We start from the raw sequence: 24952 nt of genomic DNA, 5'->3' as shown, positions 1-24952 counted from the left end.
GTGGCTCACACCTGTAATCCCAGCACTTTGGGAGGCCAAGGCGGGCAGATCACGAGGTCAGGAGATCAAGACCATCCTTGCTAACACGGTGAAATCCCATCTCTACTAAAAATACAAAAATTAGCAGGCTGGACGTGGTGGCTCACACCTGTAATCCCAGCACTTTGGGAGGCCAAGGCGGGCAGATCACGAGGTCAGGAGATCAAGACCATCCTTGCTAACACGGTGAAATCCCATCTCTACTAAAAATACAAAAATTAGCAGGCTGGACGTGGTGGCTCACACCTGTAATCCCAGCACTTTGGGAGGCCAAGGCGGGCAGATCACGAGGTCAGGAGATCAAGACCATCCTTGCTAACACGGTGAAATCCCATCTCTACTAAAAATACAAAAATTAGCAGGCTGGACGTGGTGGCTCACACCTGTAATCCCAGCACTTTGGGAGGCCAAGGCGGGCAGATCACGAGGTCAGGAGATCAAGACCATCCTTGCTAACACGGTGAAATCCCNGGAGTCTCGCTCTGTCACCCGGGCTGGAGTGCAGTGGCCAGATCTCAGCTCACTGCAGGCTCCGCCTCCCGGATTTACGCCATTCTCCTGCCTCAGCCTCCCTAGTAGCTGGGACTACAGGCTCCCTCCACCTCGCCCGGCTAGTTTTTTTTGTATTTTTTTAGTAGAGACGAGGTTTCACCGTGTCAGCCAGGATGGTCTCGATCTCCTGACCTCGTGATCCGCCCGTCTCGGCCTCCCAAAGTGCTGGGATTACAGGCTTGAGCCACCGCGCCCGGCCGCAGTCCTAGCTTTATACCACCATAGATAATACATAAACAAATTGATGTGGCTATGTTCCAAACAAACAAACAAAAAACTTTATTTACAAAAATGAATACTCTGAAAAGCTGTGTAGGGACTTAAAACAGATGAGGTCGTGAGGCATGTGAATATCAGGGGAAAGAATTCCAGGCAGAGGAAACATCAAGTGCAAAGGCTCTGTGACAGGCGCTTGCCTGGAGTTCTCCAGAAACAGCAAGGATGCCAGTGAAGTTGGAGCACAGTGGGCCAGGGACGAGCAGTAGGAGAGGTTAGGGGGATGAGGGTAGGGGAGAAAGGGACCTTTTAGGCCATGAATGGAGTTTGGGCTCTTACTCAGAGAGAGTAAGTGGAGAGCCATTGGAGGATTCTGAACCAAAGGACAATAATCAGATTTAAGTTTTAACACGATTGTTCTGTCTGCTATGGTAAAGACAGTGAGAGGGCAGGGTAGAAACACAGAAATTAGATAGGAGGCTACTGGACTTGCCATAGATCAGGCTTGTAACTGGAGGAGATGAAAAGTGGTCAGATTTTCTCTGTATATGTATGTATATTCCATCGCACCCTATTATATTTTGAAGGATTTGCTTTCAGATTAGATTTTGCTTTCACAGAAAGGGTCAAGAATTACGTTGGGGTTTTTATGAGCAACTGGAAAGATGGAAGACCATGGATGAAGCAGGTTTTAGGGGGAAGATCACGAGTTCTTTGAGCTTGTTTGGTTTGCGATGTCTATGAGATAAGCAAATGCACCATTACATTTGAGATGTCTGACATTCATTATAACTTCCTTGATTTAATGATAAATAGACAATTATTCTTTACTTTAAAAACATCATTGACCTAGGCTGAACTAACTGTTCTCTTGAAGGCTTAGATAAAAATACATTAGGTGCCTCATAGATGCAGACTGGTGCCTGCAGCTATATTCACTAGTATTATTCATTATTCCAATGGCATCTAATTCATGAGCAAGTTCATAAATAACTTCCATGCTTTTCCCAGATTGTGAGCCTAAGATTACAGAATGTATTTTTCATGTACTTATTTTGCGTATATTATCCAGGAGAAATAAACTGATATTTTAAGTGCTTTCATCATAAAAATAGATATATAGAGACAAATGTTATTGGATAATATAATATTATAATACAGTATGTCTACAAGCCAGTTACATTGCATTTCTTAACATGTATTAGGATTTTAAACTCACATATTTCCTGCTTATAGGACATATCAACTTTAGAAAAATGCGATAAATGAATTTTCAAAAAAGGAATTGAAAGATGAGAGCGTTTGGGCTAATGAGTCTCTAGGGAAAATATAGTTGCAAGTGTTAAGATAATATGGTAGTAATTTACAAAGAGAAGATGATCTAATAAGATTTTCCATTTACTATTCTCCAGGGGCTAGTGTTATAAAAGCAACTCATCTGCTCAGTTAATTTTTTGAAGAGCATATTTTTAATTTGGCAAGATAAATGTTCTATGTTTTCTCTCTAGTTGTTCATTAAGAACAATTCCAAAATAAAATGAAGTATGTTTTAAACTTTAACATGTTAGAGTGTTGAAGAGGGAAAACTCTTATACTTAAAGAATCATATTCAGCTTTGTATTGGTCATAACTGTATTGTTTGTTTTCCATACTGTTTATTAGCCATAATCATCCAGGAATGTAGAAATGTAAAAACTTAGAAAGGATGTTATAGGATCTTCTTAAAGGATCATCTAATCCAGTGCTTATCAAGTATTACTTATTGTGACCTAGAGTTTAAAAAATGTTTTATATCATGGCCCAGTGTATATTTTATATATATGTGTGTCTGTGTGTGTGTATGACCCAAGCAAAAGTTTCAAAAAGCAATAGTTACCTTTAATGTGAAATATACTTCAGCATGTTTGATTTTATTCTTGTTATTTTTTATCTTATTTAAAAATTGTTTCTTCTAGCCAGGAATGGCAGTGTTTGTGTAATCTCAGCTATTCTGGAGGCTGAGGTAGGAGGATTGCTTAAACCAGGCATTCAAGAGGCCAGCCTCAGCAACATAGCAAGACCCCATTTCAAATTAAGAACAAAAAAAATTGTTCTATTTTTCCTTACAGAAGTAACAACTCTTCATCAGCAAGGGATTTGTCTTCTCAGAAATACCTTTACTTTTCCGTATATGGTCTGTCTTCCCTTACTTCTCCCATACTCATCAAAATTTCTGATAAGGTTAAGAGAGTACAGTAAGATAGACCAAGATAGACGTCTCTCTTCTTTTTTGAATTTTTTGTTTGTTTGTTTGTTTTTTTGTTTTTTTGTTTTTAAGATAGGATATCACTGTGTTGCTCAGTCTGGAGTACGGTGGTGATTTCTCGGCTCACTGCAACCTCCGCCGCCCTGGTTCAAGCGATTCTCCTGCCTCAGCCTCATGAGTAGCTGGGACTACAGGCATTCATTACCACATCCAGCTAATTTTTTGTAATTTTGGTAGAGACAGGGTCTGACCATGTCTCTCTATGTTGCCCAGGCTGGTCTCAAACTCCTGACTTCAAGTGATCTGCCTGCCTCAGCCTCCCAAAGTGCTGGGATTACAGGCGTAAGCCACTGCACCTGGCCCTTTTTTAATATTCCTAATGGCTAAGGATATTGATGAGAGATCACTGACTAACTTGCAATACATAATGGAAGATAGAATTACAAAAACATGATGCAAGAAGAAAAGAAAGTTGGAATCACTGATCAAAATTCATAAAACAAATGATATGAATGTAAAATTTAAAGAGGGAAGGAAGATATTTCTATATAAATGAGTATTATTTCAATACTCTTGAAATGAGTGTCAACTTTTCCAAGAAATGAAATTACCTTTTAGAAAACAAAAAAAGCAGAATGGAATTATTCAATTAAAATATAAACAAGATAATCTCATTATTTTTCAAAGAAAACAAAAAACGTTTCCAGATATTACTAAATCTATTATTTAATTTCCCCTTACTTTTATGTTTTTATTAAAAATTAGCAGGACAGGGTATTGCATGATTACCTATTTGCTTTTATATTGTTTTAATCTTCTCTGAGCTTCTATATTTAGCCGTTGATGACTTTTTTCTTTTAAGCAAAAGAACTGATTGTTCTTTCATGCTGTTTGTGGTGTCATGTGATCAGTGTGGTTGATTCCCATAGAGTCAAGAGTTACTGATCATATCTCCCACTTTCTAATTTCTTCCCAGGTTGAAATTCTCCCAGGTAATAACTATTTTGACCCATCAGAAAACCAACTGGATAATCTAGGCTTGTAATTAGTGCTGGCTTGTAATTAGTGCTGGCTTGTAAAAGGCATAGTGATTTCTTCCAGTCAGTACTGAATGCTATTATACTAATCTGATCCTGTAGATATTGAAGATAATCTAAACTTGGCTTTTAATCTTGAATCAGGAGTCGGGTGAAGATTTGAGAATAAGGATGGAGACTATAGTCACCAGAGTTGATATGCTTTGAGTTTCAGGACTTATCTTGGGATCCAGTAACTTTCTTTGTGTACTTTTAGAATAGTTTTTAAAGTAATATAGATGGCATTCCCTATCAAGTTTTCATATAATAATTACATTTGATTATTTTAAAAGTAGTTAATTAATATTCATTCCTATTCTTAAGTATAAGCAGTGAATTGCTTTGAAATATAATTTAATGTTAGTTGATAGTAAGTTTACAAGGTAGATTTTTTTTTGTCACTACAGGAAGAATATCTGAAATTTACTATAATTTTTCAATTTCTGATATAGAAGTTAATTTTAACTTTTGAATAATGAATAATGACTTATTTGGCATTTATTAATGGGGCATATTGCTAAATAGTTTTTGAAAAATATATATCCCTTATGTAACTTTATGTGTTCAAATAGCTAAAATTAGAACAGACTGTATAAGCCTGACCAGTTCATTTGTTTGCCTTAGCCAGCTAATCAAACTCCCAAATTTTGTATGCTCAAATGTTGAAGTTTCTTGTTAAAACAAGTAAAAAGACAAAGTATAAATTCTATATAGGACTCTTGACCTTAATAACAACATAAAACGAATAAGTATCTATATCTGTCTATATTTCTATTCAGTGTTTTAAAATGAACATCTCTATTTCAAAAAAAAAAACAGCATATATTTTTCTAATGTACTCAAGTTAATATATTTTATACTGGGAAAATAAAAATCAAATGGTGTCATTTTGTTAATTATATTACTTGTGTTATAGGAAAGACATTTTAAAAAACCACATAGAGAGATTTGGCTTCACTTTTCTAAAAAGTGTTAGTTTGATTTTGAACTTAGTTTTCAGTGCTTTTGTGTTTTCTATTTGAAAAGTTTTCTCTCTAGAAATGAGCAGCTTTGTCCTAAATAAAGCCAGGAGAATAATGGTTGAGCTGAAATTTCTCTCCAGAGTGGTGTAATTTGACTGTTAAAATGTTCTAATACTAGTGTGTGTGTTTTTATATTTTTAATGTAATATTGAAAAAAGTGTATATAGATATAAAATTAATAAATATATGTATATATTTATTATTTTTATTTACAAATGAACTCAGTGTTGGATTCCCTCTTTTGGGGTAGACTTGGCATGTTGGATGGCCTAACTTGGCTAGTACTCGTTTTAGCTGTGAATTATAATTAACTACTGATGGGAATATAAAAGGATCTGACTTACAAGCTGCCATTTTTGCATCCCAGTATGTGAACCAAATCCAACTACCTCAATCTTTGCAACATAGCAAAGCTAAAAATGCAAATTTTGCCTCATTAATAACCAGGACTATAGCTCAGAGCTGACAAACAATGATTATGAGGATATAATACAATCTGTTCTGTATGAATTACTCTATTAGTATTATGATAATATTGGCAGCATTGCCCTACCATGCTCACTTTTAGAATTTGTACTAATTCTTCCTTATTTTCTGAGGTCAGACTCATTCTTTTTTCCTGCTAAATTTGCTTATGATATTGAAAGACTTATTTGAGGACAGTGTGGTCAATCGCACATTTCAGATTAAATCTTTTCTGTTTATTTATTCTATTGTTAGGTAATAATCCCCATCCCAGATTTAGTGGCCTAAAATAACATCAGTTTATTATTTGTGATAATTTTTATGGGTTGACTGGATTAAGTCAGATGGGTGCTCTACTCACATGGTGTAACTGAGGTCATTCATGCAGTTTCATTCAGCTATGAGCTCTGCTAGTAATAGAATGTCAAAATTATCTCTCAACCTCGGAGGTTTCTCTCCATGTGGCCTCTTGTCTTTCAATCTAACCTGATCTTTTCTTTTAGCACAGCAAGTGGTTTCCAAGATTACAGCTCCAGTGTAGGAAACTTATTAAGGTTTTGTTTGCATCACACGTACTACTCATTTAAAGCAAATCACATAACCAAGCCCAGAGGTAATATGGGAGGGGACTGCACAAGGACATGAATAATGATAGACATAGTCCACTGGGGTCCACCAATGTAATTGACTGCCTCATCTCCATAATAAGTTTTAGTGAAGAGCAACAGATAGTGAGTTTGGGTTGTGTAGCAGAGTAAGAATCAGTATAATTTGAACCAAATAATATTTTATATAAATAATTTCATAAAATTATAATTAACAACCTTGGTTTTATTTTGTGTAGGGGGTACTGTTAAGAAATAGAGGAGAAAGGAAGACTTTGTATCCTATCAGCCTTTTATGAAAGATAATAAGTCGCTGTAAAATAATCCTTTTCTTTTGACAGGGGTGTTTCTAACATGTGTCATCAAAATGGATAAGATGTACCTAATCACCATTGACATAGCTTCTACTTGGAGTTTAATTTTCCTACTCTTTTCCCTCTTCTCCCTTGCCCATTCATTTCTACTTCCACCCCACCACCAACCCCCCCCACACACACCTTTTGTCCATGCTATCATAATGTCCATGATGTGAAAGTGTTAATTTTAGAAATGAAAATAATTTAAATTTATGATATTTTGTATGTTGGGTAAGCTTTCAGATTCTTCAACTCACTAGCATTTTTGGTACATTAAATGTTCTATCAGATAAAACAGCTGAGTCACTGGCAATTCTCATATTCCTAATTTGAAGTGGAAAAATAACAATTTTCTGGGGCTTTAGGAACTGTATAGAGAGACAAATGTGTCTTCATATCCTAGACATCATCTAGCTACCTCTATACCCTCAAAATTATAGCATCACATTTTAAACCTACACTCAAAATAGTTTTCTTTTTCCGTGGAAATTGTCTGTTACTTATTTGTTAAACTACTTTTCTTTCTTCAATCACCATAATAATTTTTTTATTTCTTCTATTTTGAATTTTTTTGAGTATTATTTTACCCTGACAAACTACTTGCCACCAGGTATTTGGCAAGTAGTTTGTTGACAGAAAGGTTTTAGGGAGCCCACCTAGTATTCTCAGTAAGAACAAGGTCTTTGGAATCATCCAGCTCTACATTTTGGTCCTAGCCTGGCCAATTACTGGCTGTTAACCTGGAAGTTTTCTCCACACCCCTAAGCCTGTGAATGTTCATTTGTGAAAGCTTATGGCAAAGTGTCCTTGTGGTGCTTGCGTATATTAAATAAAATAACTCTTGCACAAATTATTTGCATTGTGCCTGACAGCAAGAACTGTAAGTTTGATTATATCTTTTAACCCCTTAAGTGAAATGAAGAATTAAATAAATAGAAAACTTCTATCATATTTAATTAAAATTTCTCAGATCATACAATGACCATGGCCTATTTGACCCCTTCTTTATGGAGCTAATATTTAGCTAGAAACTGCAATGGAATAATGCAAGAACACAGGACAGGAAGAGAAAGCAGTGATCCTGTGATCATTCAAATGTGATAATACACGCAGGAGAGAAAGGAAAAGAATTAGGCCGTGGGTCAACTAACCTTTGGAACTATTTTTAGCCTCAGAAGCACTTTTATCCCCCTTGTAAATTCCATACTTAAAGTTCCATAATTTAAAATTCTATTCCAGATGAGAACTGTTGTGCTATTTCAGGTTGTGAAAATTCATTTATTCATATACGTAATTTTACCTTTGAGCAAACTTCAAAAAGAATGACCGCCAAAATATATTATAACCTGTTTTCTCAAATGTTTTTCTCATTATCGTTTTAAAATTTCTCCCTAAAAACGTCACAGGGACAACTGTAATTAGGCTAATTGTGCCCACTCATATGTGCAGCTTATGGCAATAACAGAGCGGTCATAGAAAGAATGAGGTGCAGTATGTTTCAAAATGCAGCATCTGCAGTGCTGTCAAGGCCAGCCATGCCGTCAATCTTGAGCTAACAGCTGTGATGAACAGAATGTTATGTTATTCCTTTGGTGTGAAAATGAATTGACAGTTATTTATAGGGAATAATTAATGTAACATTTTGTAAAAGTAAACATGATTTTCAATCCTTGAGAAACTGTTAAAAAGGAAAAAAAGGATAGGAGATGAAAGATACTTTCAACCAACAGAAAAGTCTTGAAGATAAATAGATGATGTCTACAACTAAAACACTATCTTCCAGACTGTTTAGACATACTATCAACTCTGAGAATAATAGTCGAAGAGTTAAACATTTTTAAAGGAAACAAACCCATCCTCACAATAATTGTAAACATGTGGAATGTCTCTGTGAAGACAACAGTACCTACTTTTGTTAATACAGTAAGTTAAAATCATGACAATTTCATGTAATTCTGTTTTTTCAGTTCATTATTTAAAATAAGAGAGTGGAAGGAAGTAGGGAGGGACATAAAGAAGGAAGGAATGAAGGAAGGAAATATATATATATTAATCGCAAGTAAACATGATGCTGATTTTTTTCTGCTACATCAGTAACATATTTATTCATAATCTCGCATGGTCAAATGGCTGGTTAGACTTATTAGAGATTATTTTGGAATTGTGTGATGCAAAAGAAGTAAACTTGGCTGAATGATTTGTCTCAAACCCTATCACATGTTACCTGGTTAAGTGCTTTTGTATCATATGTTTGATTATCAGGCTTCCATCTGAACAACTCCTGACTTCTTCAAAAAATAATTTCTGAATGATGATATTTAGTATTAATTAGTATTAATAAGTGAATGGAAATAATTCTAAGAAAATGTTATTCCCAGAATAGACAGAAATTATTACTACTTCTCCAGTTGTACCTGAAATGTCCTCCTCTATTCAGCTGTACACCCCTTTGATCTGGACACCTGAGATCCCACCTGCTCCTAAGACTTTTACCTTCAGACAGTGGAAGAAAGTAATGGTGATTTCCTCCTGGTCACATTATAGACTTTACTTTTCAGTTTAACTTTGATAACATGGGAACCCATCTTATTTTCCAGAATAATTGTATGAGTTCTTTAAGAAGCCATGCCATTATTTAAGTTCATTTGAATACATACTGCATTATAGCTGGTAAGAGGTAGCTCTGAAATTGTGTTATTCAAGAAAACCAGTGAGCTATCGTCCATGGCCCAGCTTTCTTTATTGTACTAAATGATCATTAGAAGATGCATCATCAAACCAAACTATTTTCTTCAGCAGCATAAGTTTAAGCAAAGCTAGCAGGCATCTCTGATATTGGCAACTTGAAGAATACCTTTCACACCATTGAAGTGATGGAAGAATTGCTTATGTAGCAATCGTTTTATTTTATTTATATATATATATGCATGTGTGTGTTATGTGTTTATATAATATATATAGCTATCTTTGGTGAAAATTTCTGTCCCAAACCTTCTGTAGTAAATGTTCAAAAACAATTTGATGAAAGACCATCTACTATGTGCCAGATCTCTGTGTGGGATGCAAGACTTATAAAATATGGTTCCTGTTTGGGAGTATTGATGATGAGACTATATACTGAAGAAGGAAAAGGTGTTAGAGGTAGTAAATAAAGATAAAATATGCTGCATGAATGACCTCAAGGGTGACACTGTGACAAATAAGGATGACAGGGCAGGGGGGACTGCAGCGTGCTTACATTTCATGCATTCAAGGGCTAAGTAGAGAGTCTGAGACTGAACTGTTGGCTGCATTCCCAGTTGCCTACACTATAGGCCTCCTCCTCATGTTAATAACAATGGAAAATTCATATTTTATAAACTATAATCTATCTAGAGAGGGATTCAGAAAATATTTTAATAGGAGGCCAGTAATGAGATCCAAAGGGGATGGAATTACGTGATAAAGCACAGAGATTATGTTAAGTCTATGAGCTTGAGTGTTGAATGGGTACTACAGTCTCCCTCTATAAATAATTTTAGTTTGTGTGATAACCTAAATGTTCTTATAAATTTGCATTTTCCATGTGGTAGTCATCAGTGCATGGGAAACATAACAGGTTGTAGTGTATTATTTTGTGGTGACTTTTGTAAAAGCAGTTGTGTCCTAAAACTTTGTTGCTTTCCCTGACTTCTTTTGCTCCCAGTGAAGATCAAGTCACCACTTCAAGTGATTTGGATACATAGGAAGAATTCACTGGGGCTACCAGTGCTTGCAAGGTGGGAGGAGGAAGAGGAGCAGAAAGAATAACTATTGGGTACGAGGCTTGGTACCTGGGTGACAAAATAATCTGTATGTCAACCCGCCGTGACATGAGTTTACCTATGTGGCAGACCTGCACATGTACACCTGAAGCTAAAATAAAAGTAAAAAAAAAAAAAAAAAGAATTTACTATCGACGAGCGACAACTGGGATAAGGTGTGGGGCTAATGAACAAATCAATAGCAGACACAGCGGTATGTAATTCTACATGTATGATTTAGTTTAGAGTTATCAGTTAAAGTCTAGCTCATTGAAGATTTTAAAGTGGTATTAATTTGAGAAACTAGTAGATTATTTTAGCAAAAGTTCAAGCTGGGCATTTTGGGCTAATGACTTGGTAAATGGATTTGGGTGTCCTGAGTAAATAAGTAACATAACAAAAACTGTGTTTTGCCAGGTTGGCCAGGGAGTGCCACCTAGAACTTCTTGGACAAAAGGGAGAACACAGTCAGGGAAACCATTTCCTAGACTTGGAATCATTCCTCTTAATGTCTATTGTAGTGACCAAGCATGAGTTGGTGAGGACTTGGACTAAGGTGATAGCAAAGGGAATGGCAAGAAAGTGAAATAATTGCCAGAACCTCGTAACTTTAAGTATATGGATATATATTATAATGATCCTTAACATATGTTTAGTATTCACCTGAAAATTTGTGGATTTATTTCTATCTCATTTAATTTCAACCATTTTATAAAGCATGGGTACTAATATCATTACAAGTTAAGCAGTTTTTTTTTTTTTTTTTTTTTAAGATCACATAGTTACTAATTTTCAGAACCAGCACCCAAACCTTAGGTCTATCTGAACTCAAGCTATGTTGTAAAAGATACGGACATATCAAAGGCTAAAATAAAATGTAATGCTAATATTTCTAGATAGGAGACATATGCCCATGTGAAGTGGGGTTTAACATTGATCATTGGAATAGGTATAACACAATTTTCTTATTTTTTTCTAGTGCGACTTCATGATAGCATATCAGAAGAGGGCTTTCACTACTTGGTGTTTGATTTGTAAGTATATACTCTGTATTCATTATTTTTGCAATCTAATTGAGGACCGTTTTGAATTAATGATTTTTCTCATTGTACAGTCCAAATTACTGACTGCTACAATATTTTTTAATGTTCTTCAAGTAACAGTCAACTCTAATTCTTTTGAAAAGAGTATACTACTCAGCATTGTTTTATTTAAAATCTAAATTAACCTTAATTTGAATTAACCTTAACCTAAGTGAAATAATTATTTCTCTTTGTGTTGTCCATTGTGATGTTATGAGTGATTCTCAGTTCTATCTTGTAGCACAAAAAATGTTTGATGTGAGCAAAATTTTCCATTTAATTTTTAAGAGTATGTATAATTTATTGTCTTAATGTAAAAAGAAGACTCAAGGAAGAAACTTGGATTACCAAAATTGATTTAAACTAATCAAGACTTTTAAAGTGAGGCGCCGTCAGCAAGAATGAAGGGAAAATAATGACTCTTGGCAGGGATATAGTAAAACAGGCCACACGTATGGTTGGTAGGAGTTTAATAAGGACATACTTTCTGGAAATCAATTTGGTGCTACTGTGCTCATCAAAGGGAATAAAAATGTTTGTATCATTTGACTTGGACTTTGGCACAAAGTCCATGGAAAGTATACCCTAAATTCAGTTAAAATTTTATACTGAAAGATGTTCATTGCATCATCCTTTATAACGGGGGAGAAAAGAAAAGAAAGAAACTAACTTAAAGATCCAATTATAGAGAAATAGCTACATAATTATAGTATATTCATATAATGGACTACTGTCTAGCATTTTAATGTGATGCCACAGAGTTTTGGGAAAGATTTAAAAAATTATTTCACATAATATGAGTTTGAAGCTAGGTTAATACTAGGTTTGGTTAATTCAATACTTCAGTGATATCATTGAGAAACCATGTTCTTTCCATCTGTCTGTTTTTAGTAGTATGTGGGTTTGTCTTCATGTTTGAGTTCCCCTATGGTCTCAAGTTGACTGCCACATTTTCAGTTCTCACAGTGACTTCTAGAGGCAGAAAAAGGGGAATCAAAATTCTATTGCGTAAGTTTTTATTCATGGAGAAATCTTTCTCAATAGCCTCTCAGAAGATATCTGTTCAAGAATCCTTAATTAGAACTGCTTCTCAAGCCCACACTAAACCAGGTATTTGTTAAGGGAATGAAATTACAACTGGCATTGACAAATCATAATTTAGTCTGTAGATCTGGTGAGGGAACTGGCCTCCTCTGAATCATGTGATACCCAGTCCAGAACTAAATTGTGATTTTGTTATTAAGAAAGAATGGGAGTTTTATCTATTGGGTAGTGTCACACGTGTCCATATGAAGAGACCACCAAACAGGCTTTATGTGAACAATAACACTTTTTAGTCACCTAGGTGCAGGTGGACTGAATCCAAAAAAGGAATCAGCAAAGGGAGATGGGGTGGGGCAGTTTTATAGGATTTGGGTGGGTAGTGGAAAATTATAGTCAAAAGGGATTTTTCTCTTGTGGGCAGGGACAGAGGTTACAAGGTGCTCCCTGGGGAGCTTCTAATACTCATTGTCCAGGAGAAGGAATGTCACAGGGTCAATTGATCAGTTAGGGTGGGGCAGGAACAAATCACAATGGTGGAATATCATCAGTCAAGGAAGGCCCTGGCTATTTTTACTGCTATTTTCCTGCAGTTCCTCAGTTGCTCCAGGCCATCTTGATGCATACCTGCAGGCTTGGGCTCAGAGGCCCGACAGGTAGGCAGCCAAGCATATCTGCCATATTTAGAGACTAAAGCTCTACTTTTGCACAATTCCTAGTGCACAGGCTCCTCTCCACAGTCCCAGTTCATCCATGGCTTGCTCATGTGGCCGTAGTTTCACCTGGCTCTATGTTGTTCTAGTAGTCCTTCCTCTTCAGTCCTTTCCCAGCTCTTGTTTTTACTTTTTCCATTATCTTTTCTTCCTTTCCAATGTTTGAGCCCCTTCTTTTCTTGAGCTTTCTTTAGCCATTCTTTTAGGATAGGTATGCTAGCAACCAATTGTTAGTATTCCTTTTTTGAGCTTGTCTTGATTTCCCCTTTATTCCTGGATGATATTTTTGCCAGATATAAAATTCCAGGTGGAGAGTTCTTTCAATGTTGTGCCACTTCGTTCTGGATTCCTTGGTTTTTGATGAGACATCTTTGTCATTCTAATTGTTTTTCCCCTAAAGATAAGGTATTATTTCTCTCTGACCGCTTTAAGGTTTTTTGGTTTTTGTTTCTTTTTTGTTGTTGTCTTTGATTTTTAGGTTTGTCTATGATGTATCTTGCTTGGCTTGGATTTCTTGGAGTTTACTTATTTGGGGTTCACTTAGCCTCCTAAATGTTTACGTTTTTGTTTGGCAAATTTAGGAAACTTTTGGACATTGTTTCTTTGAATACCTTTTTAGCCCCACCTTCTTTCTCCCTTCCTTTTGGAACTCTGATGACTGAATGTTGGATCTTTTGTTAGTGTCTAAGAGGTCCCTGAGGCTTTTTGTTGTAGTTTTCCCCTAGTCTATTGTCTTTCTGTTGTTTAGTTTGGATAATTTATTATTGTTCTGTCTTCAAGTCTGATTGTCTAATTCTTTCCTCTGGTTTTTGTTGTTGTTGTTGTTGTTGTTTCTTTTCTGAGACAGAGTCTCACTGTGTCGCCCAGGCTGGAGTGCAGTGGCTCGCCTCCGCACACTGCAAGCTCCGCCTCCCAGGTTCAAGCGATTCTCCTGCCTCAGCCTTCTGAGTAGCTGGGGTTACAGGCGCCCGCCGCCACGCCCGGCTAATTTTTTTGTATTTTTAGTAGAGACGGGGTTTCACCATGTTGGTCAGGCTGGCTCCCAAAGTGCTGCCTCCCAAAGTGCCGGGATTACAGGCATGAGCCACTGTGCCCATACCATCCATTGAGTTTTTTATGTCAGTTATATTTTTCATTTCTGCAGTTTTCTTCTTTATAGTCTCTATTTCTTTGCCAAGATTCCCTTTTGTTTGTTTGTTTCAAGTGTGTTCATAAGTGCTCTCTGAAGCATTTTTTTTTTATTATGGCTGATTAAAAATCCATATCAGATAATTCTGACAGCATTGTTATCTTGGTGTTGCTGCCTGTTGATTATCTTCTCATTCAAATCGAGATTTTATTGGTTCTTGATACGATGAGTGATTTTTGGATTATATCCTGAACATTTGGGGTATTATTTTATAAGACTTTGGATTTCATTAACTATTCTCTTCAGCAGGCCTTCTCTTACCAGAATAAGCAGGTGCCATCTTATTACTGACTGGTGGGGGCTGTAGTCCAGGTTCCCCCCAAAGCCTCCACTGACATGCCTGGGTGGTGTTTCCTTACTACTGGGTGAGGTTATTGGAACACAGGATTTTTTTTTTTTTTTCTATATTTAGTGGGAGAAATACACCTACCATATATTTTTTAAAGCATCAGACCTGTTGTTATTTCTCAATAGATTTAATTTGTCAGATCTCCTTTGCTTTGCAGATCAAGGTATGGTATTGTAAACTGAGATATGTCCTTCATGCTGTGATGGATGTTGGAATAAAAAACACTTGTTAGTTCTCATTACTTAAGTAATAATATTCTGAAGTGAGTTTGATCACAACTCGGTCAGGGAGGAAACACTTTTTTCTATCCTTTTAGGTTCAGTGCCTGGGGCATGAGAATTAAACTAACAAGAGAGAGATTAACAAGAGACAAGGCATATAATTTTTATTAATATTTATCTGCACGGGAGTTCACAGAAAAGAAGTGAAGCTCAAGCAGTTAGGCTCAGGCTTTTATACCCCTTTAACAAAGGAAAGAGAATTTGGGCTTCAAGGGATAATAGAGAATTGACTTATGGAAAAGTGACTAGTAAATATATGAAGGAACTAATGGAAGATAAGGGCTATTTTAGTAAGATCTGTTTCGGCAAACTCATCTGCTGTCGACTCCCTGTCTTCTATGGTGAGTCAATTATCTCACTGGTGTTGGGGAAAGACAGCATCTTCCTTAAAGGGAAATTTATACCCTGCTTTTAGGTGGAAGGGCAGATAATTCTCTCTATATCTGTTGATTCTCACTTAGCTTTAGCTCAAAATAATCCTTATGCCAAAGTGGCATATTTGGGGGTGATATATTTTGATCTCCTTCTGCTGCAAGAAGCACTTCAGTGTTAGGTCAAAACCTTCTATGCCAGTTTTCCACAGTCATCAAGTTATTTGTATCTACATTTTAAAATTTATAGCTTCTGTATTCCTTATTAAATTAAGGGCATGATGAGAATCACATAGTTTATTTTTTCTTGTATCATTTTTTAGAAATTCGGCACAATAATTGGTGAAGAACATAAAGAAAGCAGTTCACATGAAAACACAGTAAGATTTTTAACTAAAGTGAATGATGTCTTTTAGCAATGATATTTGTTTGGGTTACTAATGTCTCTGAAACCAAAGTGAAGAAGGTGAAAGTTTACATACAAACCATAGGAACTTGAAATATGCTGCAATAGGCAACTGAACTTCTGCTTCTAGGATGAAGGGCTCAAATTCTTGCAATTGTTCTTTAGTATTTAAAATTTAAGAGGAGCATTATCAGCAGTTATCCTGAAAATGATCCACCAGTAAATGAGATTAATAAACTAGTTAAACACAATCCAATGAAGCATCCAGCATTAGAAAAATTGAAAAACAATGGTTAAAACTATACATTTTCAATGACTGAAAAGAAAGCATAACAGATATAAGCATCTAATTTCTCAAAATTATATGATCATTGCAGCAATAATCTATGAAAAGGAAAAGTAAGCAGCTTTAGAAAAATGCACATTTTAAATATAGTTCAGAAATATACATTGGTATCTTAAAGATATCAATGAAATACTCTTCAGGAAAATTAGAGCCACTTACTCAATGAGTTCCGAGATAAAATAACTACTTGAATTCCCAAAGAAGGAATATTCCTTGTGTTCCTCCTTTTGATGGTAGTTTTGGCAGTGTGGTACTTGTACGTATTATCTGTGGAATGTTAGCTATTCAGAATCTAATGGAAGTTCTATTTTTATAGGTGCATTGAGTCTTCTTCTAATGAAATGATTTTGCTTTCTAAAATCAAAACAAAGGAGAACATGAGTTCTATGGAAAATTTTCTTCTTTTTTTTTCTTTTTAAATTTTATTTTATTATAGAGATGAGGTCTTGCTATGTTGCCCAGGCTGGTCTCAAACTTCTGGTCTCAAGCTATCCTCCCTCCTCAGCCTCTCCAAGTGCTCAGACACAAGTCTGAGCTACCATGCCCAGCCTCTTCTTGCTATTTTCAATTTATATATTTTTGTTTAGATATCTAGCCATTTTTAACTATAAGGCATTAGTAGTCTCTTTTGCAGATAGACTCAGGAATGAGTTCAGGAAAGCCTTTTATGAAAGCAAAGTCATCTTCACAGCAAATAATAAACTGCCTTGATTTTTTTCAAATAATCCTTTCCGGAATTTGTGCGTAGCATGGTTTCTAGGAACACCTCAGCAGCTCTGGAGAACAAGGAGGGCTAAATTCATAGAGATGTGAATTTATCTAAGATAAGATAAGAAAGATAAGAGAAATGGAGCTAGATTGTAGTCCCCAAGGGAGAGGCCTTCAGGCAGAGACTTCGGCCTTCGGGCCTTAAGCAGATAAAGCAGATCACAGATCAAGTTCATTTCTAGGGCTGATGGTAAATAAGGCTTTAACATGGGCAGTCACTTGAGCATATGTATTGGCATTGAAAAATTGTTTTCTCTCTACCCGTTCTAGGTTCATTGGCTGGGACCCCAAATTAGACTGACAGGAGACAAATTAAGAAAAGAAAACCCAGAAGTTTATTAACCTGTGTATTATATGTTCACATGGAAGCACTCAGAGATGAGTAACTCAAAGGGGTCGTTAGAACTTCGGCTTATATATCATCTTAAAGGAACCATAAATTCTTAGATAAGAGACAAAACAAAGGAAAAGGACTTTGAGTCTATAGGAACAGCAAATTGTGTGAAGGTAAATAGATGAGGATCATTAATGACAGATAATGGCTAGTTGTAGTAAAATTTCTTATGCGGATTCCTCTGGTGCAGTCTCCAGGCTCAGGCTCTAGGTTGTCACTAACTTCTACTCTTCCTGGAGACAGGGCAGGAAAGAAAACTCGATAAATGTATGTCCTGCTTTTAGGTAAATAGAGGGAAAGCAAAGAGCTTTATCTGTATCTGCTTCTTCACAATTGCCTTCATCAAAAAATAATTTTTACAAGTGGCATACTTTGGAGTGACATATTTTATTAACCTTCATTAATATATTTCAGGAACTCTATGTCAGAGAAAGTCAGTATTATGTGTTTGTTGAGTGAATACTTGTTCAAGAGACCAAAAAAAAAAAAAAAAATTCAATAATTATGGTATAGTACAACGTTTGCCATGATACTGTTCTGTGTAGACAGCTTCAAACAAAGATGGACTTAGTTTAGAGATAGCTTAACTCAGTTAGAAGTCACTGAAGTAAGGTGTTGGGAGGAATAAAAAAAAGAACTAAAATATTGTAATCCCTTTGAAAATACTATATAGAACATAGCTGAGTCTATGAATTTTGTTTCAAGATCATAATTTGTATTTAAGAAGCAGGCTAGGCACAGTGGCCCACACCTGTAATCACAAGTGCTTTGGGAGGCTGAGGCAGGAGATCGCCTCAGGAGTTTAAGACCAGCCTGGGCAACATAGCAAGACTCTTGTTCTACAAAAAAATTTTAAAAATCAGTCTGTAGTGAGAGCAGATGCATGAAGTCCTAGCTACTAGGGTGGCTGAGGCGGAAAATCACTTGAGCCCAGAAGTTCAAGGCTGTAGCGAGCTGTGATCGTGCCACTGCACTCTAGGTGACAGAGCAAGAACCTGACTTTAAAAATGAAAAAAAAAAGAAGAAGAAGAAACAGTTAATCTACATAAAATACATGATATTTTAAATAGCACACCCTGATGCTATAAATATACTTATTTCTTGTTTGTTTTTGGAAAATGGAATTTTGTTTGAATCAAAACATCTGGGCTATTTTAAAATGAAATTTAATGTTCATTACAGTGAAAACCAATGAATCTAGAATTTTAGTATTTCTCATGTGGTAAAAATACTGGTTTCCCAGTAGTTATACTAAACAATTTTAGTGTTTTTTTTTTTTTCTCATGAAAAGATACATCCAAATAGTGTTTCTTTTATTGAAAAATTAATAAAACAATTAATGATTTTATTATATTTTTTAAGGAAGAACACTTTAAATGCTTATGACATTCTATCCTTTTAATAGAAAGGGATGCTTTGTCATATACTTTTGATTCTATTCTGAGTGGAAGGCAAAATACACGATTAACTTCTCTCTATTATGGTGCTCCACAGTGGCAAACTAAATCCTTCTACTCACGCATCATGTTTCCTTTATGTTGGTGAAAACTTTCCGTTTTTGTGGGATAAGATATAAACTTGTCTGCTGAAGACTGTTTAGTTACAACCTACAGAAGGAGGTAGGTTCTTTGTGATAAATACTATTTGATATCAGAATTTTTGTCAGGGATAATTGTCATAAATTCAAGAGGGCCTATTTCTATTTTATTTGTTCATCTTAGTAATTTTTATTCTTTGATGAGAATAAGGATTTCTTCTTAATATGTCTGTACCATCACTTTAATTCTGTGGCTTATGCTTGTAACCCCAACACTTCAGGAGGCCAGGGCAGGAGGATTGCTTAAGCCTAGGACTTAAAGATCAGCCTGGGTAACATAGTGAGTTCTCATCTCTACAAAAACATTTTTACAAAGTAGCTGGTGTGGTGGCATGCACCTGTAGTCCCAGCTACTTGAGAGGTTGAGGTAAGAGAATCACTTGAGCCCAGTTCATCAAGGCTACAGTGAGACAAGATTATGCCACTGCATCCTAGTTGACAGAGCAAGACCCTGTCTCCATTTAAAATAATAATGGTAATTATGATTATTATTGCCCTTTTTAATATAAATCTGGATTTTTTGGTGTTATATCACCTCCCACATTTATTATAATTCATCTTCATGAAGTTAGAGAAAATATTGTGGAATATAGGACTTTTGACTTTGACAATTCTTTTTAAACTTTTAATAAGCTTTATATTTTAGACCAATTTTAAGTTTACAGCAAAAATGAGTGGAAATACAGAAAGTTCCCATATACCCTTATCTCTACAAGTGCACAACCTCCTTTACTATCAAAATCCCCACACAACAGTAGTACATTAATTATAGTAGTACATTGTACTACTGTATAAACCTACTTTGGTAAATGATTATCACCTAGAGTCCATAATTTAAGCTAGGGTTCACTCTTGGTGTTTTACATTGTATGGGTTTTTTAAAATGTATAGTGTTCTGTAACCACAATTGTATGATCATGCAGAATAGTTGCATTACCCTAAAAATCTTCTGTCCTCTGCCTGTTCTGTCCTCCTTACCTCCTGACTTCTGGCAACCACTAAACTTTTACAGTCTCCATAGCTTTACCTTTTCCAGAATGTCATATAGCTGGAATCACACAGTATATAACTTTTTAGATTGATTTCTTTCACTTAGTAATAAAATCAGCCCTGAAACAACATGGGTTTGAACTGCACAGGTCCACTTATACATGGATTTTCTTCCATCTTTGCCACTCCTGAGATAGCAAGACCAACTTCTCCTCTTCCTCCTCCTCCTCTTCAGTTTTCTCAATGTGAAGATGATGAAGATGAAGACCTTTATGATGATCCACTTTCACTTAATGAGTGTCAATGTATTATCTCTTCCTTATGATTTTCTTAGTAACATTTTCTTTTCTTCAACTTACTTTATTTTAAGAATACAGTATATAATATGTGTAACATACAAAATATGTGTTTATCAACTCTGTTATCCTTCAGGCTTCCAGTCAACAGTAGGCTATTAGTAGTTAAATTTGTGGGGAATCAAAAGTTATGCAAGGGTTTCCAACTGTTGGGGAGTTGGTACTCCAACCCTCATGTTGTTCAAGAATCAACTGTACACATTTATGTTTCTTCTATTTATTTTTATGTCCTTATAGCTTATTTCCTTTTATCGTGGAATAATATTTCATTGTCTGGACATACCAGAGTTTATTGACTCACCCAGTGAAGGACATCTTGGCTGTTTTCAAATTTTGCCAATTATGAATAAAGCTGCTATAAACATCCATGTGTGGGTTTTTGCATGGACATAAGTTTTCAAATCCTTTGGGTAAATACCTAAATGTGCTGCTGATGAATCATGTTGTAAGTGTATATTTAGTTTTCTAAAACACTGCCAGTATTCTTAAGTGGCTATACTATTTTGCATTCACACCATCAATGAATGAGAGTTCCTGTTGCTCCATACTGTCTCCATAGCTTTACCTTTGTAAGAATTCTCACCAGCATTTGCTGTTATCAGTGCTCTTGATATTGGCCATTTTAATAGGTGTGTAGTGATATTCCATTGTTATAATTTGAAATTTCCTAATGACATACAATGATTAACGTCTTCTCATATGCTCACTTACCATCTGCATATCTTCTATGGTGAGGTATCTCTTCAGGTTTTTATCCATTTTTTATTTGATAGTTCATTTTTGTGTTAAGCTTTGAGAATTATTTGTATATTCCCAGCACTTCAAGAGGCTGAAGCGGTCAGATCACTTGAGTCAAGAGTTTTGAGACCAGCCTGGCCAACATGGTGAAACCCCATCTCTACTAAAAATATAAAAATTACCCAGTCATGGTGGTGCATGCTTGTAATCCCACCTACTCGAGAGGCTTGAACCTAGGAGGCAGAGGTTGCAGTGAGCCGAGATCACACCACTATACTCCAGCCTGGGTGACAGAGTGGCACTCCATCTCAAAACAAACAAACAAACAAGAGTTATTTGTATATTTTGGTTAACAAAAGCTTTATCAGATATGTGTTTTGGAAATATTTTCTTTAAGACTGTGGCTTATTCTCTCAACAGTGTCATTTGCAGAGTGGAAATGTTTAAGTTTAATGAAGTTTAGCTTATCAATTTGTTTCTTTCATGGATTATGTGTTTTGTCTTATATCTAAAAAGTCATCAGCATACCCAAGATCATCTAAATATTCTCCTGTGTTTTCTGGGAAGTTTTAGAGTTTTGTGTTTTACATAAAACATAGGTCTGTGATCTATTTTGAGTTAGTTTTGGGGAAGAGTGTAAGGTGTGTGTCTGGATTCATTTTTTTTAATGTGAGTATTCAGTTGTTTCAGCACCATTTTTTAAAGAATGATTTTTTTTTCCAGTGTATTGCCTTTGCTCTTTTATCAAAGATCAGTTGATTATACTTGTGTGAGTGTATTTCTGTACTCAAAGATCTGTTCTGTACCATTGATCTCTTTGTCTGTTCTTTTGCCAATAGCACAGTTTCTTGATTGCTGTAGCTTTATGGTAAGTCTCGATGTTGAGTAGTGTCAGTCTTCTATCTTTGTTCTTTTCCTTCTCTTGGCCATTCTGGGTCTTTTTTCTTTTCATATGAACTTTAAAATTGGTTAGTATTTATCAAAAAATAACTTGCTGAGATTTTGATTGGGATTTCATTGAATCTGTAGATCAGTTGTGTGTGTTCTGACTGCCCCCACTGACTGGCCATTCCCCCATTCTTTCTCCTTCCTCAGGCCTTCCTATTCCCTGAGACACAAAGATATTGAAATTAAACCAATAAATAACTTTTCACTGGCCTCTAAGTGCTCAAGTGAAAGGAAGGGTCACACATCTCTCATTTTAAATCAAAACCTAGAAGGAATTAAGGTTTGTGAGGAAGGGATATCAACAGCAGAAATATGCTGAAAGCTAGACCTGTGTACCAGTTAGCTGAGTTGTGAATGCAAAGGAAAAGTTCTTGAAGGAAATTGTGAATGCTGTTCCATTTAGCAAACAAATGATAAGACAGAAAAACAGCCTTATTGCTAATATGGAGAAAGCTTTATTGGTCCAGATAGATGATCAAACCAGTTATAACATTTCCTTAAGCCAAAGCCTGATCCAGAACAAGACCCTAGCTTTCTTCAATTCTTCGAAGGCTGAGAGAGGTGAGGAAGCTGCAGAAGAATAGAAGAAAGCTAGCAGAGGTTGTTACATGAGGTTTAAGGAAAGAAGCCTTCTCCATAACAAAAAAGTGCAATGTGAAGCAGCAAGTGCTGATGGTGAAGCCGCAGTAACTTATCCAGAAGATCTAGCTAAGATAAGTGATGAAGGTTTGTGCACTAAACAACAGATTTTCAATGTAGATGAAACAGTCTTCTATTAGAAGAAGATGCCATCTAGAACTTTCATAGCCTGAGACCAGAAGTTTTAAAGGACAGCTTTAAAGAACAGGTTAACTTTCTCATGAGGGATTAATGCATATGATGACTTTAAGAAGACGTGAATGCTCATTTACCTTCCAAAAATTCTGGGACCCTTAAGGTAGATGCTAAATCTACTCTGCCTGTACTCAATAAATGTAACAACAAAGTCTAGATGACAGCACATCTGTTTACATCATGGTTTACTGAATATTTTAAGCCTAGCATTGAGATCTACTGCCTGCGGGGGAGAAAAATGATTTCTTTCCAATATTACTGCACATCAACAATTGACCTAGTTGCTCAAGAGCTCTGACAGAGATGTACAAAGATATAATTGTTGTTTTCATGCCTACTAACACAACATCCATTCTGCAGCCTCTGGGTCAATAAGTCATATTGTCTTTCAAGTATTATTATTTAATTAATACATTTTGTAAGGCGATAGCTGCCTTAGATAGTCATTCCTCTGATTGATCTGAGCAAAGTAAATTGACCACCTTCTGGAAAGGATTTACCATTCTAGAAGCCATTTAAGAACATTACTTATTCATGAGAGGAGGTAAAAAAAATAACATTAGCAGGAGTTTGGAAGAAATTGATTCCATCTCTCATGGATGATTTTGAGATATTTGAGACCTCCAGTGGAGGATATAACTGCAGATGTGAAAATAGCATGAAGACTAGAACTGGAAGCAGAACCTGCAGATGTGACTGCATTGATGTAATCTCAGCATAAAACTTCCATGGATGAAGAGTTGCTTCTTATGAATAAGCAAATAAAGTGATATCTTGAGATGGAATCTACTCCTAGTGAAAATATTCTGAACGTTGTTGAATGACAACAAAGGACTTAGAATATTACATAAAGTTAACTGATAACACAGCAGCAGGGTTTGAGAGGATTGACTCCAGTTTTGAAAGAAGTTCTTCTATGGGAAAAATGCTATCAAACAGCATCACATGCTACAGAGAAACTTCCTGAAAAAAAGTCAATCAGTATGCAGCAAACTTAATTGTTGCCATATTTTAAGAACCTACAACCGACATGCTAGCCTTCAGCAGCCACTACCCCCATCAGTCAGCACCATCAACATTGAGGCAAGAACCTCCACCAGCAAAAAGGTTACAACTGACTAAAGTCTTAGATGATCATTAGTGTATTTAGCAGTAAAGTATTTTTAAATTATGGTATGTCACATTGTTTTTAGAGATGATGCTATTGCACATTTAATAGACCATGGTATAGTGCAAACATAACTTTATATGCACTGTAAAATAAAACTGTGACTCATTTTCTTGTAATATTTGCTTTATTGTGGTGGTGTGGAACCGAACCCACAATATCTCCTATACTACTTCATGGGTAGTATCAATATCCTATAATAACAAAATTACTCTTTGCTCCTGTCCCTTGTATCACTGCTATTGTTTATTTCACTTATACATAAATACACACACACACAAGCATACATAATTGAATAGTTATTATTACTTTGGACAAACTGTTACCTATTAGATCAATTTAGAATAACAAAAATAGTTTTTATTAGCTTCACTTATTCCTTCTTTGATGCTGTTTCTGTCTGTAGATCTGAGTTTCCGATCTTTGTAATTTTCCTTTTCCTGAAGAACTTTTAACATTTCTTGCAAGGCAAGTCTACAAATTCTTTTTGTTTGTCTGAGAAAGTATTAATTTTCTCACATTTGAAGGATAATCTCACAGAATATAGAATTCTAGGGTTTTTTGGTTTTGTTTTCTTCTTAACACTGTTTCATTCCACACTCTTCTTCCTTGCCTAGTTCCTGAGAATTCAGATGTATATTCTTTTTTTTTTATTATTATTATTATACTTTAAGTTCTAGGGTACATGTGCATAACGTGCAGGTTTGTTACATATGTATATTTGTGCCATGTTGGTGTGCTGCACCCATCAACTCGTCAGCACCCATCAATTCATCATTTATATCATGTATAACTCCCCAATGCAATCTCTCCCCCCTCCCCCCTCCCCATGATAGGCCCCAGTGTGTGATGTTCCCCTTCCCGAGTCCAAGTGATCTCATTGTTCAGTTCCCACCTATGAGTGAGAACATGCGGTGTTCTGTCAGATGTATATTCTTATCTTTACAAAGATAAGAATTACTTTTTCTTTGTGTGTGTGTTTTTTTTTTTTTTTTTTTTTTTTTTTTTTTTCAAAAAAAAAAA

The 24952-nt window shown here is 35.7% G+C and overlaps 1 protein-coding gene across 33 annotated transcripts in view; it reads left to right on the top strand.

Annotated features, from left to right (window-relative positions):
- Positions 1-24952, top strand: part of CAMK2D (calcium/calmodulin dependent protein kinase II delta) — a 329629-nt gene that overhangs the window by 151937 nt on the left and 152740 nt on the right. For all 33 annotated transcript variants that reach the window (XM_017847937.1, XM_017847851.1, XM_017847773.1 and 30 more), the window contains exon 4: positions 11338-11392. In XM_017847937.1, coding sequence (XP_017703426.1) covers positions 11338-11392 — 55 coding nt within the window. The remainder of the gene's footprint in view (positions 1-11337; positions 11393-24952) is intronic.

This window comes from Rhinopithecus bieti, unplaced genomic scaffold (assembly GCF_001698545.2).
Source record: "Rhinopithecus bieti isolate Rb0 unplaced genomic scaffold, ASM169854v2 scaffold_947, whole genome shotgun sequence".
NCBI classification, from domain to species: Eukaryota; Metazoa; Chordata; class Mammalia; order Primates; family Cercopithecidae; genus Rhinopithecus; species Rhinopithecus bieti.
The sequence above is the reverse complement of the archived record's forward strand: the minus strand, read 5'-3'. Positions and strand labels throughout refer to the sequence as shown.